Source organism: Microcaecilia unicolor, chromosome 4, assembly GCF_901765095.1.
Source record: "Microcaecilia unicolor chromosome 4, aMicUni1.1, whole genome shotgun sequence".
Lineage (NCBI taxonomy): Eukaryota > Metazoa > Chordata > Amphibia > Gymnophiona > Siphonopidae > Microcaecilia > Microcaecilia unicolor.
This window is the reverse complement of record NC_044034.1, coordinates 351,839,302-351,860,114: the sequence shown is the minus strand read 5'-3', so window position 1 is coordinate 351,860,114 and position 20,813 is coordinate 351,839,302. Positions and strand designations below refer to the sequence as shown.

Genomic DNA, 20,813 nt, shown 5'->3' with positions numbered 1-20,813 from the left:
AGATAAACTCACATGTGCTACTTTTTGTGTATACCCTACTTTGATTTGTACCTGTGCTCTTCAGGGCACAGACCGTATAAGTCTGCCCAGCACTATCCCCGCCTCCCAACCACCAGTCCCGCTTCCCACCATCGGCTCTGGCACAGACCGTATAAGTCTGCCCAGCACCATCTCCATCTCCCGCCACCGGCTTTGCCACCCAATCTTGTCTAAGCTCCTTAGGATCCATTTCTTCTGAGCAGAATTCCTTTATGTTTATCCCACGCTTGTTTGAATTCCATTACCGTTTTCGTTTCCACCACCTCCCGCGGGAGGGCATTCCAAGCATCCACTACTCTCTCCGTGAAAAAATACTTCCTGACATTTTTCTTGAGTCTGCCCCCCTTCAATCTCATTTCATGTCCTCTCGTTCTACTGCCTTTGCATCTCCGGAAAAGGTTCGTTTGCAGATTAATACCTTTCAAATATTTGAACGTCTGTATCATATCACCCCTGTTTCTCCTTTCCTCCAGAGTGTACATGTTCAGGTCCGCAAGTCTCTCCTCATATGTCTTGTAACGCAAATCCCATACCATTCTCGTAGCTTTTCTTTGCACCGCTTCAATTCTTTTTACATCCTTAACAAGATACGGCCTCCAAAACTGAACACAATACTCCAGGTGGGGCCTCACCAACGACTTATACAGGGGCATCAACACCCCCTTTCTTCTGCTGGTCACACCTCTCTCTATACAGCCTAACAACCTTCTAGCTACGGCCACCGCCTTGTCACACTGTTTCGTCGCCTTCAGATCCTCAGATACTATCACCCCAAGATCCCTCTCCCCATCTGTACCTATCAGACTCTCCCCACCTAACACATACGTCTCCCGTGGATTTCTACTCCCTAAGTGCATCACTTTGCATTTCCTCGCATTGAATTTTAATTGCCAAACCTTAGACCATTCTTCTAGCTTCCGTAGGTCCTTTTTCATGTTTTCCACTCCCTCCGGGGTGTCCACTGTGTTACAAATCTTAGTATCATCCGCAAATAGGCAAACTTTACCTTCTAACTCTTCGGCAATGTCACTAAAACACTAAACACTGCAAGCCATGGAGAAGACGCCACCAATTTTCTCATCGGTTTACCTGTTTGTCTTTGTGCTTCAGATTAGTACACTGACTGCTGGAACTCATTAGACCTTTGTGGCTTGCAGTTTTAGCGTTGATGCAATGTTTACAGGTCCCCTGATGATGGCAAAACACGGCCGGTGTTGGGAAATTCTTGTCAAGTGCACCCTATATAGTGCATGTGAAGAGTGTACCCTGAACAGCCCTAGTGTTTTTAAAAGAATATCTTGGACTTTGTTCTGGTGCCTTCCACTCTTTTTGCTGGACTGGTGATTGCCTATGGAAGGGTTTTCCTTCGTGTCTGTTTTGTGGTGAAGGCGGTTAGCTTGGCAGAGTTTAAAAAGGGGTTCGACGGTTTCCTAAAGGACAAGTCCATAAACCACTACTAAATGGACTTGAGAAAAATCCACAATTCCAGGAATAACAAGTATAGAATGTTTTGTACGTTTGGGAAGCTTGCCAGGTGCCCTTGGCCTGGATTGGCCGCTGTTGTGGACAGGATGCTGGGCTCGATGGACCCTTGGTCTTTTCCCAGTGTGGCATTACTTATGTACTTATGCGTAGCCCTGCTTTCAATGTCATACTGTGCATAGAGTGGAGGAGTGGCCTAGTGGTTAGAGCACCGGTCTTGTAATCCAGAGGTGGCCGGTTCAAATCTTGCTGCTGCTCCTTGTGATCTTGGGCAAGTCACCTAACCCTCCATTGCCTCAGGTACAAACTTAGATTGTGAGCCCTCCTGGGACAGAGAAATATCCAGTGTACCTGAATGTAACTCACCTTGAACTACAACTGAAAAAGGTGTGAGCAAAATCTAAATAAATAGATCGATCATATTAAAGCTTGATACCTGACACCAAGCTGTATACGGTCCTACAGCATGTCGCAGCCAGGAAACTCTCTCTTCTAGTTGGGTTTGCTGTTTTTCCACATATTTCACATCTGGGACTGGGTTAGTGTACAGAGAAAGCTGAAAAATAACAGAACTATTAGTTAGATAAAACTTACCTCTGCAATGCTAACCTTTAAAACAAATACACGTTACCTGACAGGAGGCGACAAAACTCAATGACATGCACCTTTACATTTAAAGCAGATATTAAGCAATTTGTTGAGGCTTTGAAAAGGCTAAGACATTTTTTACACAAAGCTTCACTGAAACGAGATTATTCTTTGGGCACCAAGAGCAGATGGTCACTTAAAATGTCCAGGATTATAAAAGAAAAGTCTGAAAGCTGGCTGTGGGACTAATACCTATCGATAGTAATAGGAGACTCGTACGAAGAATATTTTAGAACTCAGTGTTTTATTTAAATGACATTTGAGGTTATCAAAACTCAAAATATTCTCTCAATCATTCAGGGTGTTGTAAATGTACCAAAGACCAAAAGTTACAGCTGATAAGATCAGGGAATTATTTCTAATAGGACTGAAAGTGGTATACAGCTTTAGAATGACGAGAATTTATTATTTCCCTCACCAGCCAAAATATTCCAATTGTGTCCATCATGCTAGGTTGTGTGGCCTTGTGGTAGTGTGATTCAGGGTGTGGATTGAATAGGGCAAGAACTCAGTCAGACACACAGGGTTGCAAGCAAAAAAGGAAAAGACTATTGATTGACTCAACACGTGCCCGTTATCTCACAGGCTTTAGTCCAGCACAAGTACAGTCCCTTTATTTCTCTCTGGGTCTTCGCATATCGCAGTCAGTACGCTCTCTTTAGGGCTGGCCTCCAGCCTAGCCAATACAGTGTCTATTAACACCCTCCTGTGTTCCCTCTGGACATACTTTCTGTATACAATTCAAGGTTATCTCCTACCTTGATAATCTTCACACATCAACTCTGAAGAGTTAAACTTGAGTCACAAAGATTCCCTGATCCCCAGGTACTCTAGCTTAGCTTAACTGGGAATCCTCTTCCCTCAGGACCTCCTTCCTTGGAAGCCTCTACTCGGGGCCTTACTGGTTCTACACTCTTTCAGGGCATTTAACCTTCCTTCCCTCTGAGCTTTGCCCTTCTGGCTCAGGACATGCATTGGCAGTTTAGCGCCACCTGCTTTCAGGCAGCTAAACTGCGTCCTCTTAGCACCACCTGATGTAAGGTGGCTAACTTGCAGCTTCAGTGAGGGAGCGTTCCTAGGGCCACCTGCCGCTATACCGCTCACTCCCTCACAGGTCATTTTCATCTTTTGGCCAATGTCAACATTTTTCTTACCAAGATGAAGCAGCAGAATATGAGACGGTGAGGAAGGCGAATCAGCAGTGCTGTTCTGAATTATAGTTTACAGTTTATTTAGCATTTGATATACTGCTGCTTCCAATAAAAAATGATCACAGCGCTTTAATTACTCACACTTATATTTGGTTATTTTACGTAGCTTAATTTTTCTAAAAAAATCCACAGTTTCAAGGGTTTCCAGGACATCTCCATGGCCAGTACGAAAACAATTTCAATATGAAAAAAAATCGGTTAGCATAAGAGGAGAGAAGGCAGTGTATGTTCTACAAAAGGAGCAAAACACAGGTTGAAATGTGTACAAAGGAAAAAAATAAAATAATACTGAATAAGTGAATGAACTGCCAAGGTTCAATACTCTATGGTAGAACCTTCACAAGTACATTAGCAAGCGATGGCTAAATTACTCTGATCCTAGAGAAAAAAAACCTGCAATTAAATAAATTACACTGTTTTGCTATTTTTTTTTAATGCTTCCTAGGTAGGAATCCACATTGACAGCGAAGCTGCCCTCTAGAAATATTGCCACTATGCCCAGTTAGGACTTGAAATTAGTTAATAGGAGAAACTCCTGACTGTCATATGAACTGTTGGCAAGAGCCTCCCCATATTTATTTTATACTTTTTGTTTTTGAATTTTATCTGTTATTTACTTGATGCAACTAAGGCAGTATAGCAAATTTTAATAATCTAATCTAGGCTTTTTGTTTTAACTGTCGATTCCAAAAAAAGACCTAAGTGGTTTACATCAAAGATGCCAAAAAAACTTTGGGAATGACACTGATGATAATTAAAATAATTTAAAAAAATAGAATTTTTACATAATCAAAATTTTGTTAAAAAGACAAGTTTTCCATTTCTCACAAAAGAAAAACTAAGAATATTCTTTGGAGTAGCCTAATGGTTAGTTCAGTGGGCTTTGATCCTGGCAACCTGAGTTCAATTCTCACTGAAGCTCCTTGTGACCTTGGGCAAATCCCTTAACCCTCCATTGCCCCAGGTACAAAAATTAGATTGTAGCCCTCTAGGGACAGAGAAAGTACCTGCATATAATGTGTACAGCACTGCGTATGTCTAGCAGTGCTATAGAAATGTACAGCGCTGCGTAACCCTAGCAGCGCTATAGAAATGCTAAGTAGTAGTAGTAGAAATGATTAGTAGTATTCTTGCTTAACTTCCAACGGAATACTATTCCAAATATATTCAGACTGAAGTGAAAGTCTTCAATTCATTATGGAAATTGAGGAGACTAAGACCATTCTTCACAAAATCAGTCTTTTGTACCCTAGTTCAATCCCTAGTCCTAAACAAATTTGATTACAGCAACTCTATTTACGCAAGACTTAAAGGGGCATCTCCTTAAAAAAAACAACAAACCATTCAAAACATTGTTACACGTCTATATTCAGATTACCACGCTTCGTCAAAGCAACCCCTTCTGTACGATTTGCATTGGCTACCAATAAAACACAGACAGGGCCAGTGCTTGAGTCTCAGGTGCCCCCCTGCAAACTATCAGTCGGTGCCCCCCTTCCTGGTCCAGCATCTCCTTTCTCCCTCACCCCCCCCCCCATGCACCCTTTTTCAGCCCAGTGCCTTAAAAGGTGAACAAGTTTTCTTTTTTTTTTTTACTTGACGGCTTTTTAATTTATTTGACAGCTTCCCCTGAATGTTGGTGCCCCCCTGCCATGCATACCCCTGCTTACCCTGTTCCGCCAGCCATGAAGACAGAATATCATTCAAACTATGTACCTTCATTCATAAAATTTTGTATGGTTCGGGCCCAATATACATGAACAACCTCAATGAATCACCTTCACGCGCTGCCTATAAATGATCTAGAGAATATCTTATCCTAAAGGTCCAGAATTGTAAGAAAGTAACCTACAAAACAATTCATACTACTAACTTTTCATATTAAGGCACTAAAATTTGGATCGCCTTACCAAAAAACCATCAAACGCACCGATAATTATTTGTTATTCTGGTCTACTGAAGAAAACTCACTTCTTCAGTCTAGCCTTTACGGAAATAAGCATCGTCTCAAATGAACTCATGGCATTCAGTACAATAATCCCTGCTGCAGTGTTTTCTGTAACGTGGAAGAAAAGAAACTGAGGGGGGCACGCATTACAGTAGGGGTTTTAGTACCAGTACAGTGGTGGGAATTCCTGCACAAGTGTTTCCAGTCTCTTCTAGAACCTTCCATGCTTGGAATCCTATTAACCATCGGCTCCATCATGCGAGGATGCAACCACTTTGTGTGGCTGAAATATCCACACTATCCATAGAGAACACTTCTTTCCTGCCTTCTTCTGCTGCTCTGTAGCATGGAGATTTCTGCTCCAAATTTAAATAAAGTATATCATAAAAAATATTGGGGATGCTCTGGCACCCATACAGCTGGTGCCTATGAATACCTCTACTCTTCTGTGACTTGGCAAACGGCAGGCTCTGCTCCAAGCCTGGCCTGTGGCAGGCACCGTACAGTCTCCATGTCTTAAGGACATGTCCTTCTTCTGCCCCATATGTCTCCAGCTGCCTTTATGCATACACACCCTTCTAATGGCATGTGGATGGACAGACAGGTGGAAAGACATGGAGGAGTGGCCTAGTGGTTAGGGTGGTGGACTTTGGTCCTGGGGAACTGAGGAACTGAGTTCGATTCCCACTTCAGGCACAGGCAGCTCCTTGTGACTCTGGGCAAGTCACTTAACCCTCCATTGCCCCATGGAAGCCGCATTGAGCCTGCCATGAGTGGGAAAGCACAGGGTACAAATGTAACAAAAATAAAATAGATACTATTGGAGATTCTACATGGAATGTTGCTATTATTAGAGATTCTACATGGAATGTTGCTACTATTGGAGATTCTACATGGAATGTTGCTACTATTGGAGATTCTACATGGAATGTTGCTATTCCACTAGCAACATTCCATGTAGAAGGCTGCACAGGCTTCTGTTTCTGTGAGTCTGACGTCCTGCACGAATGTGCAGGACGTCAGACTTGCAGAAGCCTGCGTGGCCACATTGGTGATCTGCAAGGGCCGACTTCTATATGGAATGTTGCTAGTGGAATAGCAACATTCCATGTAGAATCTCCAATAGTAGCAACAGTGGAGGAGTGGCCTAGTGGTTAGGGTGGTGGACTTTGATCCTGAGGAACTGAGTTCGATTCCCACTTCAGGCACAGGCAGTTCCCTGTGACTCTGGGCAAGTCACTTAACCCTCCATTGCCCCATGTAAGCCGCATTGAGCCTGCCATGAGTGGGAAAGCGCAGGGTACAAATGTAACAAAAATAAAACAGATACTATTGGAGATTCTACATGGAATGAATGTTGCTATTCCACTAGCAACATTCCATGTAGAAGGCTGCGCAGGCTTCTGTTTCTGTGAGTCTGACGTCCTGCACATACGTGCAGGACGTCAGACTCACAGAAGCAGAAGCCTACGCGGCCACATTGGTGATCTGCAAGGGCCGACTTCTACATGGAATGTTGCTAGTGGAATAGCAACATTCCATGTAGAATCTCAAATAGTAGCAACAGTGGAGGAGTGGCCTAGTGGTTAGGGTGGTGGACTTTGGTCCTGGGGAACTGAGGAACTGAGTTCGATTCCCACTTCAGGCACAGGCAGCTCCTTGTGACTCTGGGCAAGTCACTTAACCCTCCATTGCCCCATGTAAGCCGCATTGAGCCTGCCATGAGTGGGAAAGTGCAGGGTACAAATGTAACAAAAATAAAACAGATACTATTGGAGATTCTACATGGAATGAATGTTGCTATTCCACTAGCAACATTCCATGTAGAAGGCTGCGCAGGCTTCTGTTTCTGTGAGTCTGACGTCCTGCACGTACGTGCAGGACGTCAGACTCACAGAAGCAGAAGCCTGCGCGGCCACATTGGTGATCTGCAAGGGCCGACTTCTACATGGAATGTTGCTAGTGGAATAGCAACATTCCATGTAGAATCTCAAATAGTAGCAACAGTGGAGGAGTGGCCTAGTGGTTAGGGTGGTCCCATGTAAGCCGCATTGAGCCTGCCATGAGTGGGAAAGCGCAGGGTACAAATGTAACAAAAATAAAATAGATACTATTGGAGATTCTACATGGAATGTTGCTACTATTGGAGATTCTACATGGAATGTTGCTATTCTACTAGCAACATTCCATGTACAAGGCTGCGCAGGCTTCTGCAGGACGTCAGACTCACAGAAGCAGAAGCCTGCGCGGCCACATTGGTGATCTGCAAGGGCCGACTTCTACATGGAATGTTGCTAGTGGAATAGCAACATTCCATGTAGAATCTCAAATAGTAGCAACAGTGGAGGAGTGGCCTAGTGGTTAGGGTGGTCCCATGTAAGCCGCATTGAGCCTGCCATGAGTGGGAAAGCGCAGGGTACAAATGTAACAAAAATAAAATAGATACTATTGGAGATTCTACATGGAATGTTGCTACTATTGGAGATTCTACATGGAATGTTGCTATTCTACTAGCAACATTCCATGTACAAGGCTGCGCAGGCTTCTGCAGGACGTCAGACTCACAGAAGCAGAAGCCTGCGCGGCCACATTGGTGATCTGCAAGGGCTGACTTCTAGTGGAATAGCAACATTCCATGTAGAATCTCAAATAGTAGCAACAGTGGAGGAGTTGCCTAGTGGTTAGGGTGGTGGACTTTGGTCCTGGGGAACTGAGGAACTGAGTTCGATTCCCACTTCAGGCACAGGCAGCTCTTTGTGACTCTGGGCAAGTCACTTAAACCTCCATTGCCCCATGTACAAATACGTACCTGTATATAATATGTAAGCCACATTGAACCTGCTATGAGTGGGAAAGTGTGGGGTACAAATGTAACAAAAATAAAATAGATACTATTGGAGATTCTACATGGAATGTTGCTACTATTGGAGATTCTACATGGAATGTTGCTATTCCACTAGCAACATTCCATGTAGAAGGCTGTTCCAAACAGTGCTCTAAAAACAGTGTTGGAACAGCGCGGGGCTTTACCGTACCTATGATCACAGATAATTGCATGCAAATTTAAGCACACAGTTCTCTCTGATCATGGGGTAGAAGTGCAGGAGGATTGAATCCTCCTGCACTTGACAATCCTCACACATTTGTTTGACAGGTCTGGCCTGTCAAAAGCCCAGACCTGTCAAACACAGGGGCTGGAGGTCCATGGGACCACCAGACCCCAACTACCACAAGTCTCTGGACTGATCTGTTGGGACTAATGGAAAGAAAATGATCAGGTAAGAACTAATTTTTCCTTAAGTAAGCTTGGGTCTCAATGGCTTCTTCTTCATATTGGAGTTGGAGGAATCCAGTGCACACATTGGCTGTTTGGAAGGCTAGATATACAGCAAAAAGCACCAAGAGCCTTCAGAGACGGGACACAGTTCTTTAATGGTAAAAATCAATGTTCCAATGTGGACCTGACATGGGCCGTATTTCGGCGCACAGTGCCTGCGTCAGGGGTCTGTTTGGTTGTTGAGATCATAAGGTCCCTTCGTTCCTTGATAAAAGGACCTCATGATCTCGACGCATTGAGTAACTTTACTACTACTACTATTTAACATTTCTAGAGCGCTACAAAGTGTACGCAGCGCTGTACAAACACAGAAGAAAGACAGTCCCTGCTCAAAGAGCTTACAATCTAATAGACAAAAAGTAAAGCATTTAAATTTAAAATATTTAAGCAGTCAAGCACAAGAGAACAGTCACAGAAGGACAGAAGATGTTGAAGGGTGGTCAGTGTGATTAGGTGTAACTCTGGTTGGAGTAGTGGGAGAAGGTGATAGAAGAATAGAAATGGGTGAGGTAAAGTAATGAGTGGGTTGATAGGGAGGTTATATAAGACATGTCACTTTCCAACCAAACGGACCTCCGACGCAGGCGCTGTGCGCCGAAACACGGCCCGTGTCGGGTCCACATTGGAATATTGATTTTTACCATTAAAGAGCTGTGTCCCGTCTCTGAAGGCTCTTGGTGCTTTTTGCTGTATTTCAGACTTCTTTACTTTGAACCCTCTCTGTATTGCTACATTGGAAGGCTAGAGATGTCATTGTTTCCCCTAAGCGAACTCAGCGTTTTTTTTACAAGTTTAGGATTCTTATATTAAAATTTTATCTTCTTTAGGCTGTAGCCTTTTAACAAATTGGGACCCCGGGTGCTGGAGGGGGTGGGTTGAGAGGGGGGAGTATCTTGTTTTCTTTTTTTTTTTCTTTCCAGGAGACTTATAAGAGTCAAGGTCTCTTGGAATTATAGTTGACATAATAAAGAGGGAGGGGATTTTGTTTTGTTTTCTTGGTGGAGAGTGGTTTAGAGGATGGTTATATCATAAAATTTGGTGGTTACCTTGATTTTAGTTTTGCATGTTTGCTATTTCACAGCTGAATTGTATTAATCTTTTCTTTATGACTGTGCTCACTTCTGTGTGGTTCTGTTTCTTTGTTCATCACCAATAAAAATGTTTCAAAGTTAAAGACAGAATCTTGTCTTTTTCACTCCAGAATCTGTAGCTCTGCTTTTCTCAATGTTTAACTACAATCATTACGCTACCTCCTACCAGCCCTCAACAACCAGAAAAAAAAAAAATACAGCCTGTTTTATTTGCAGCTGCTTTGGCCACACACAGCACAAGGATTGTTTTTTTAACATTGTAATTAGTTTGTGTTGATATTATTCACATTCCCTCCCTCTGTGTACAGATAAATCTCCTCTTTGTGGGAGTAAGTAATACCTCGGGAAATGCTGAGAGAGCATGCTGGCTTACAGGGAAGGATAAATCCAAGGTCATATCTGCCACTGGGGGAGGGGGAACACATTTGTCTACATCCTTAAAAAAAACACACAAACATCTCCCCCCCACACACACAAACTCATTAAAATAATCTGATTATTCAGTTCTCTGAAGGTCATGTGACTAAGTGTTGGCTGAGCTGAAGTCAAAACAGGTCTGTATAAAGAACAATAGAGCCTTTATTTGTTCTGTTTAAAAAAAACAAACTTGAAATAACTTCTCAAATAATAAATATGTTGTAGACCCCATATAACACATCTGTGGGCATCCAAGATATTTGGCTGTATTTGACTGCCTTATATGGAGTGCACAATATAATACGTCATAATGAAAACAAAATAAGTGATCCTGCAATATGTCAAGCCATGTTATATGAGGCGGGCAAATTTAAATTAAGCGATGGCGTTCCAGACCTGCCCTGACTGTTGAGGGCATTGTTGCATGCTGCCATGCAAATATACTGGGTAGTTTGATTTCTTGGCTTTCGTCTCCCTGGGATGGGGAGTGGAGGGGAGGGAAGTAGTCCTAGTCTATGAACAGCAGTGCCACCTGGTGGCTGGTTGCTGGGTTCTTGAAGGAATCCTATTGGCCGATGATCAGAATCAAACGCAATTGCTAAAGGCTGTTAGCGCCATACTAATGCCTGTGTTTGCTACCGCCCCATGATCAGAGCCCCCGGGCTCTGAACGCAACTAGCATTCAAATGCATGCAAAACAGGGCTCTTAGCGCAAGTAGCATGGAAATGCATTCTAAACCAATTCATTCCCAATGATCAGCGCACCAAAGATTGGCTCACTGGCCGCGACAAACCCTACGCCAGCTCGGAGCTGGCGTTAGGGTTTGCAGACCGTTGGGAAGAAATGATGAGCCCTGTTCAGCATGCATTTGCATGCTAGCAGGTCCCCATTCCCCCCAATACAGAACCCCCCACAGGAACCCAGATCCGTCCCTCTCCCAGCGACAGGTGGCAGGAGGTCTGGTGGACATCCAGACCCCCCCCCCCCCCAGCATCCCTCAGATGTCCCTGGTGGGCCGCCGGTCAGTCCTCCCAACCTGGTGGTCCAGCGGCCCTCCCCCACCCCCCTACCTTCAGTTGGAGGAGGGAATTGGCCCCAGATCTCTAGCTCCCCCGTGTGGGGGGATCGGTAGGACTGGACCTCCAGCCCCCATTTCGCTTGGCTCGGGGCCGGGGTAGTTATTCTGTGGCATCAATGTTCATACATGTAAGCAATCTTTGCTAGAAAGGAAGATTTGTGTTCTCATACACCTGTACCGCATATAAAGCAATGTATGTTAACTATACAGGGGTTTTATTTTCTGAAAATGGCAAAAAAAAAAAACAAGGGAGAACATTAGACAAAAACCAAAGGCATGGAAAACAAGGAAACGATGGACAAACATACCAAAAGATGTAGCGGGCAAAGCAGGAGTTATTGGCAGAATGCAAAACAAAGGGGGGGGGGGGGGGGGCCTTTCACTAAGCCCAAGTAGCATTTTTAGCTAGCGGTAGAAATCAGCTGGCGGTAAACACCGTTTACCACCACAGCTGATTTCTACTGCGAGCCAGTGGCATACCAAGGAGGGGGGGGGGGGGCAGTGGGGGTGGTCCGCCCCGGGTGCACGCCGCTGGGGGGGGTGCCGCGGCGCGCGCCTGTCGGCTCCGAGTTCGCTAACTTCGCTTGTTCGCTGCAGCTCCCTCTGCCCCAGAACAGGTTACTTCCTGTTCCGGGGCAGAGGGAGCTGCAGCGAACGAGCGAAGTTAGCGAACTCGGAGCCGACAGGCGCACGCCGCGGCACCCCCCCCCCAGCGGCATGCACCCGGGGGGGGGGGGGCGCTGCACCCGGGGGTCGCATCGGCGATCCGCCCCAGGTGTCATCCAGGCTAGGAACGCCACTGCTGCGAGCTATAATCGCTACTGCAGCTGAGTAAGAGACCCTCTGAGCTCTATCATATATTTTCTGGTGCAGAAGTAAAGAAAGCCACATCCTGTAAGCAAGTGATACTACTTCAAAGAGATAGAAGAAGAAAGAATGGAGCCATTACAGGAAGCTCTCACTCTAGCCTGCCAGGGCCCTCTGTACAAGCGAAGATAAAATGGCACTCCGAAAGCAGCTGTCAGCTTCTTCTGTTACAAAAATTGGAATGTTTAGTGCTAGGCGAGTACTCCCATATCTCTGATATCATAAATCCACCTAGACAGTGAAAGAATTAACCCTGTTGCATCAGGGACACGTACAAGCAGGCTTGGGGGGGTTGGGGGAGGAGCAGTTGAGAAAGCTGCAACAGGGACTGTTTTTTATCACACTGCCACAGACCTGACAGCAGACTTTCAACAGATCTGGAGCCAGAAAGTCATGCTAGATCTGTTACAGCCAGGACGTGGGTGGTGTTCTTTCTCTGCCTCCTATTACAGAATGGCTTGATAAGATTTGGATGATTTACAAGACTGAAAAATTAACATCTGAATTGCAAAATTATAAAGCAAAAATTTTTATGAGTGTTGGAATCCTTCTCTACTTTGGGTAACAAATATGTAACTCTCACTTTAGATCTAATATTTGCCTTCTTTGCGTTTAGATATCTCATTTTCTTTTCTATTCATTGTTAATGACCATGTAATGTTTTTGATTTCGAGTGATGCACTTATTAAAACCCGAATAAAGAAAGATTTGAAAACAAAAGAATATTAAAGTCACACAAACACCCATCAATCAAAAAACATTTTTTTTTGTAATGAGATATTAAGGGCCACATTTACTAAGCCATGCTAGAGAAGCGTTAGTGCTTTTAGCGTGTGCACAAAATTAGCACACGTTAACTGCGTAGGCGCCCGCAACATTCCTATGGGCGCCTACACAGTTGGAGCGTGCTAATGTTGTGCATGCGCTAAAAATGCTAGCGCACCTTAGTAAACAGGGCACTAAGTGAGGTCCCTCTTTGCCTCAGTGGTATAGCTACGTGGGGCCAGGGGGCCTGGGCCCCCGTAGATTTGGCCCTGGACCCCCCTCCCGCCGCCATCCCGCTGTTGCCGTTGCCTGCCTTTGCTGGTGGAGGACCCCAACCCCCGCCAGCCGAGGTCCTCCTCTTCTCGCAAAAGGCTTCCTTCTGTTTCTGACGTCCTGCCCTTTTGCGAGAAGAAGAGGACCTCGGCTGGCGGGGGCTGGGGTCCCCCACCAGCAAAGGTAGGCAACGGCGGGTTGGCTGCAGGAGGTGGGGGGGGGGTCGAGAGGGTCGGCGACAGGGGGGGGGGGTCTAAAATGTGCCCCCTCACCTCGGGCTCTGGACCCCCCTCCCGGCGAAGTCTGGCTATGCCCCTGCTTTGCTTTATTGGAAAAAAAAGTGAGATTCTTTGTGCAGGTTTTGTATTTTAATTTGATAGTCTCAGCAGCAACATAAAAAAGGGAATATTTCTTAAACAAAAAATCTGAGACAGGGTGATGGACTCATGCAACAGGCCCCCCCAGTGAAGGCAAAAATATTATATGAATTCAAGAAAGCCTAGGATAAGCACACAGAGTTCTTAGCAGCAGTGAAATTAAAGAAAAAAAAAAAAAAAGGCCAGAGATCATGTGGGATTTACAGGTATTGTTAACAGGAAGGAAAAATAGGCAGTTTAGGCTGGGCCCCTGCAGCCTTTATCCACCATCTGTTTTTCCATTTTCCATATTTGGAATTCCCACCAGGAAAAGTTAATACTAACGTTCCCTGAGCACCTGAAAGGACTAGACACAGACATACACACAGGAGGAGACTGATCACATAGACTTAGTCAAAACAACATCCCAACCCAATCGGCTTTCATAACCACAAAACACAGGGCAGCTGCATCAGAAAAGACTGTGCACTGTCTCTTTGTCATTTGATAATCCTAAATTATGCCACATCATAAAAATAGTATCCTGGAACATCCAGCTATTAAGAAAAGCTTTTTTAGCTTTGAAAAGTCTGGTTTAAGTTACAGGGTGCTTCCCTCTTCTTGCAATTTCCCTGTGTTATGTTACAGTTCAGGGAACTCAATTTATATTCTAGGACTCTGCACATCTGGAGAAAATTTTGCAGGGATATAAGTAGTTAGTTGTAATGTTTGGCAGGTGGGAGTAATTGAGTTCTACGGAAACTTATTTGGTCTCATTAATGTTTAAGATTTTCTTGTAGTTTTTCTTCTCTCTTAATGGGGGCCGTTACATTGACATGTTTCTACCTTGTTAGTTTTTTCTTGTTGTATCTTCATATGGAGGGTAATGATTTATACTTCTTTGTTTCCTTGGATATTATGGGACATGTGTATTACTGTGGCCTTTACGAATGTTAGTCCACAGTAGCATTTAATGGGGGAAGTTATCAAGGCAAGCTTTTACTGCACCTTGATTTACCATGAGAGTCAGCAACCTGCGGTATAACAACCCCCCAGTTTGTTGACTACCATGGTAAAGGAATAGTGCTTCTCGCGAGCCACCTCGCAAGCGGAAATATTACAGTAGCCTGGAAACATAACCCTTAGTGGTAGCAGCAGGAGATTACTGCTAGGGGTGCCACTTTGGACAAGGTACCAGCTGCCCCAAGACCACTGAACCACCAAGACAAATATTGATAGGGCCCCACAAGGGGAGTGGGGAGGAGGAATGGCACCAGCCCTTTAGGTTCCGGCCTGAGGGCATTGGGTCCGATGCTCCCAGCATGGTAAAATAGCCCAAGCTATTGGCTAGCATTATTTTAGCATCATTTTATGTCCCTAATGTGACCTGCAGTGTGAACCCGATGCATATGGCAAATCGTGTTCTGGTTTTTACATAAGAAATGAGATGCTTTAAATGCATTTGCGTGTTTTTCATCTCATTACTATGTAAGCCACGGTAGATAAAGACAAGCTGCGTTAGGGCCCTTCAAGTTGCACTGAGGGGCAAATTATCCTCCATCTATTTGGTATTGAAGGAATAATCTTCACAAATGAATGTTGTGGGAATCCTGGGGGCACACCTCACTCCTAAGAGACAGAAAAGGTTTCTATTGGTGTGGGGCACGTCTGAAGAAAAAATCACCAAGAGCATGAAGTCAAGTACTCAACCAGTTTTCAGTTGGGAGCTGTCTCAGGGTTCTCAGGCGGAGTGGGGAAGGGGGGTTGCAGTGTGTGTGTGTGTGGGGGGGGGTGGGTTCTGTTCCTCTGGTCTGAGTGAGTTTGGGGTCATAAAGACCAAGGCCCCAGACAATGGCAAAGCGAACGCTACATACCTGTAGAAGGTATTCTCCGAGGACAGCAGGCTGATTGTTCTCACTGATGGGTGACGTCCACGGCAGCCCCTCCAATCAGAACACTTTCTAGTAAAGTCCTTTGCTAGTCCTTGCGCGCCGATGCGCACCGCGCATGCGCGGCCGTCTTCCCGCCCGAACCGGCTCGTGCCGGCCAGTCTCATATGTAGCAAAACAAAGAGAAGGGAAGACACAACTCCAAAGGGGAGGCGGGCGGGTTTGTGAGAACAATCAGCCTGCTGTCCTCGGAGAATACCTTCTACAGGTATGTAGCATTCGCTTTCTCCGAGGACAAGCAGGCTGCTTGTTCTCACTGATGTGGTATCCCCTAGCCCCCAGGCTCACTCAAAACAACAACCATGGTCAATTGGGCCTCGCAACGGCGAGGACATAACTGAGATTGACCTAAAAAATTTACCAACTAACTGAGAGTGCAGCCTGGAACAGAACAAACATGGGCCTAGGGGGGTGGAGTTGGATTCTAAACCCCGAACAGATTCTGAAGCACTGACTGCCCAGAGCCACATGCTGACGGCTTCCTGACACAGGGGGCGAGATCCGGTGCCCCCCTGCTTGTTGATGTAATACATGGCAACCTGGTTGTCTGTCTGAATTTGGATAATTTGGTGGGACAGCCAATCTCTGAAAGCCTTCAGAGCGTTCCAGATCACTCGTAACTCCAGAAGATTGATCTGCAGATCGCGTTCCTGGAGGGACCAGCTTCCTTGGGTGTGAAGCCCATCGACATGAGCTCCCCACCCCAGGAGAGACGCATCCGTGGTCAGCACTTTTTGTGGCTGAGGAATTTGGAAAGGACGTCCCAGAGTCAAATTGGACCAAATCGTCCACCAATACAGGGATTTGAGAAAACTCGTGGACAGGTGGATCACGTCTTCTAGATCCCCAGCAGCCTGAAACCACTGGGAAGCTAGGGTCCATTGAGCAGATCTCATGTGAAGGCGGGCCATGGGAGTCACATGAACTGTGGAGGCCATGTGGCCCAGCAATCTCAACATCTGCCGAGCTGTGATCTGCTGGGACGCTCGCACCCGCGAGACGAGGGACAACAAGTTGTTGGCTCTTGTCTCTGGGAGATAGGCGCGAGCCGTCCGAGAATCCAGCAGAGCTCCTATGAATTCGAGTTTCTGCACTGGGAGAAGATGGGACTTTGGATAATTTATTACAAACCCCAGTAGCTCCAGAAGGCGAATAGTCATCAGCATGGACTGCAGGGCTCCTGCCTCGGATGTGTTCTTCACCAGCCAATCGTCGAGATATGGGAACACGTGTACCCCCAGTCTGCGAAGTGCCGCTGCTACTACAGCCAAGCACTTTGTGAACACTCTGGGCGCAGAGGCGAGCCCAAAGGGTAGCACACAGTACTGGAAGTGACGTGTGCCCAGCTGAAATCGCAGATACTGTCTGTGAGCTGGCAGTATCGGGATGTGCGTGTAGGCGTCCTTCAAGTCCAGAGAGCATAGCCAATCGTTTTCCTGAATCATGGGAAGAAGGGTGCCCAGGGAAAGCATCCTGAACTTTTCCTTGACCAGATATTTGTTCAGGGCCCTTAGGTCTAGGATGGGACACAGCCCCCGTTTTCTTTTCCACAAGGAAGTACCTGGAATAGAATCCCAGCCCTTCTTGCCCGGATGGCACGGGCTCGACCGCATTGGCGCTGAGAAGGGCGGAGAGTTCCTCTGCAAGTACCTGCTTGTGCTGGAAGCTGTAAGACTGAGCTCCCGGTGGACAATTTGGAGGTTTTGAGGCCAAATTGAGGGTGTATCCTTGCCGGACTATTTGGAGAACCCACTGATCGGAGGTTATGAGAGGCCACCTTTGGTGAAAAGCTTTCAACCTCCCTCCGACTGGCAGGTCGCCCGGCACTGACACTTGGATGTCGGCTATGCTCTGCTGGAGCCAGTCAAAAGCTCGTCCCTTGCTTTTGCTGGGGAGCCGAGGGGCCTTGCTGAGGCGCACGCTGCTGACGAGAGCGAGCGCGCTGGGGCTTAGCCTGGGCCGCAGGCTGTCGAGAAGGAGGATTGTACCTACGCTTGCCAGAAGAGTAGGGAACAGTCTTCCTTCCCCCAACAAATCTTCTACCTGTAGAGGTAGAGGCTGAAGGCTGCCGGCGGGAGAACTTGTCGAATGCGGTGTCCCGCTGGTGGAGCTGCTCTACCACCTGTTCGACTTTTTCTCCAAAAATATTATCCACATGGCAAGGCGAGTCCGCAATCCGCTGCTGGATTCTGTTCTCCAGGTCGGAGGCACGCAGCCATGAGAGTCTGCGCATCACCACACCTTGAGCAGCGGCCCTGGACGCAACATCAAAGGTGTCATATACCCCTCTGGCCAGGAATTTTCTGCACGCCTTCAGCTGCCTGACCACCTCCTGAAATGGCTTGGCTTGCTCAGGGGGGAGCGCGTCCACCAAGCCCGCCAACTGCCGCACATTGTTCCGCATGTGTATGCTCGTGTAGAGCTGGTAGGACTGAATCTTGGCCAAAGAAGTCCAAGGTTCTAGAGTCCTTGCCCGGGGGCGCCGAAGCATGTTCTCTAGAACTCTTGGCCTTCTTTAGGGCCAAATCCACAACTCCAGAGTCGTGAGACAACTGAGTGCGCATCAGCTCTGGGTCCCCATGGATCCGGTACTGGGACTCGATCTTCTTGGGAATGTGGGGATTACTTAGAGGCTTGGTCCAGTTCGCCAGCAGTGTCTTTTTGAGGACATGATGCATGGGTACTGTGGACGCTTCCTTAGGTGGAGAAGGATAGTCCAGGAGCTCAAACATTTCAGCCCTGGGCTCGTCCTCCACAACCACCGGGAAGGGGATGGCCGTAGACATCTCCCGGACAAAGGAAGCGAAAGACAGGCTCTCAGGAGGAGAAAGCTGCCTTTCAGGAGAGGGAGTGGGATCAGAAGGAAGACCCTCAGACTCCTCGTCAGAGAAATATCTGATGTCCTCTTCCTCTTCCCACGAGGCCTCACCATCTGTGTCAGACACAAGTTCACGGACCTGTGTCTGCAACCGTGCCCGGCTCGACTCCGTGGAACCACGGCCATGGTGGGAGCGTCGAGAGGTAGACTCCCTCGCCCGCACCGGCGAAGCTCCCTCCGCCGACGTAGTCGGGGAGCCTTCCTGGGAGGCTACCGCACTCGGTACCGCAAGCGGCACCGATGTCGGAGATCTCACCCCGGGCAATGGGCCAGCCGGCGCCTCGCTCGATGGTACCGGTGGCGCAAGCACCCCCGGTACTGGAGGGGTAGGGCGCAACAGCTCTCCCAGGATCTCTGGGAGAACGGCCCGGAGGCTCTCGTGCAGAGCGGCTGTGGAAAAAGACATGGAAGCCGATGCAGGAGTCGATGTCAGAACCTGTTCCGGGCGTGGAGGCTGTTCCGGGCTGTCCAAAGGGGAGCGCACCAACACCTCTTGAACAGAGGGCGAGCGGTCCTCTCGGTGCCGATGCCTACTGGGTGCCGACTCCCTCGGCGACCCAGAGCTCTCGGTGCCGACACGGGAAGGGGACCGGTGATGATGCTTCTTCGATTTTTTGGGACGAAGCACGTCACCGGAGCTTCCCGGCACCGACGAGGAGGACGTAGAATCCAGCCGTCTCTTTCTCGGGGCCGAGGCCGAAGGAGGTCGGTCTCGGGGGGGCTGTACCGCAGGAGCCCTCAGGGTAGGGGGAGACCCACCCGAAGGCTCACCGCCACCAGCAGGGGAATGGACAGCCCTCACCTGCACTCCAGACGAAGCACCACCGTCCGACGACATCAGCAGACGAGGAGGTCTCGATACCACCGACACCGACGCAGCCCTCCGATGTCGCCCCGATGCAGAGGGCCGATGCCTCGATGCAATCGGGGGCGAGGATGAAGGTCCGGGCGCCGACGACGTCGAAGCAGTCGATACTCCTGGTGCCGATGCCGACGAAGAGCCCGAGAACAAAACGTTCCACTGGGCTAATCTCGCTACCTGAGTCTGCTTTTGCAAAAGAGAACACAGACTACAGGCGGTGCCCAGCCCCCAGACACTGAAGACACGACGCATGCCTGTCAGTGAGCGAGATTACCCGGGCGCACTGGGTGCACTTCTTGAAGCCGCTGAAAGACTTCGATGTCATGGGCGGAAAAATCGCGCCGGCGAGATCAAAACTCGAAATGGCGAAAATGGCACCACAAAAATAGGGGGAAGAAAACTTCGAACCGAGGCCTAAATAGGGCCTACCCCGACGACGAAAGAAAACTTACCGGGGCAAAACTAGAAGTACGGGAAGGGAGAAAACCATAAAGGTCTCCTTCCGACACCTTTTTTTTTTTTTAAAGCGAAGTCGAAAAACGACGCGCGAGGTCAACTTTCGGGGCGCGAACGGCGAAACACGACAGTACCGAGCGCGGACAAAAGAAGACTGGCCGGCACGAGCCGGTTCGGGCGGGAAGACGGCTGCGCATGCGCGGTGCGCATCGGCGCGCAAGGACTAGCAAAGGACTTTGCTAGAAAGTGTTCCGATTGGAGGGGCTGCCGTGGACGTCACCCATCAGTGAGAACAAGCAGCCTGCTTGTCCTCGGAGAATGTTCTTTATGTTAAGAGTCTTTGCTGTATAGAAGTCGGGGAGGGTTGGGTACATGAGGGGACTTTTAACATTGGAGGGTATATATCTACTGTTCATTTTCTTGTTGTACATTTCAAATTTTGATAAAAAGATATTAAAATAAAGTTGAACTGAGGGCAAATAACATGACTTAAGGCCTTAACGCAGCTTAATAACTTCCCTCCTTAGACCCCTTTATGCTCCAAGTACAGAGGTGTAATTACTCTGTCCTATCACATTGTTGTTTACTTTTTTTTTTTGCAATGTAGCTGAATCCTTCGCCCCTATTATAAGGGAAAGGGAAATGGGACTTGATATACCGCCTTTCTGTGGTATTTTGCAACTCCGTTCAAAGCGGTTTACATATATACAGGTACTTATTGTGTATCTGGGGCAATGGAGGGTTAAGTGACTTGCCCACAGTCACAAGGAGCTGCAGTGGGAATCGAACCCAGTTCCCCAGGATCAAAATCTGCTGCACTAACCATAAGAATTTCAGTGCAGTCAAAAAGTCCAATAAAACTGGCTTTTCTTTTTACCTCCTCAACTTTCAGCAGCACCTTTTTGCTGACGTCTTCCTCGCTGGTGGCGTACATCCGGAGAGAAACCAACCCCAGGCTGGCAGGGAGGACCGTCAGTCTCATGACCTACACACACAAACACAAAAAAAAAAGCCTCAAAATGACATATGAACTACAGAAATAGGAAGGCCTTTATCAAAACAAGCACACATGTGCACCTTTATTTTTATATATCTCACAGAGGAAAATTCAACAACAAAAAAATACCTCTCTCACTCCCTCTTTCCCTCCACTGA

General features: G+C 47.3%; 1 protein-coding gene across 1 annotated transcript in view; it reads right to left on the bottom strand.

Moving 5' to 3' along the window:
- Nucleotides 1-20,813, bottom strand: part of APOO (apolipoprotein O) — a 160,393-nt gene that overhangs the window by 111,560 nt on the left and 28,020 nt on the right. The window contains exons 2-3 of the mRNA XM_030202247.1: nucleotides 20,536-20,643; nucleotides 1,958-2,077 (exon numbers count right to left, since the gene is read on the bottom strand). Of these exons, the coding sequence (XP_030058107.1) occupies nucleotides 1,958-2,077; nucleotides 20,536-20,643 (228 nt within the window). The remainder of the gene's footprint in view (nucleotides 1-1,957; nucleotides 2,078-20,535; nucleotides 20,644-20,813) is intronic.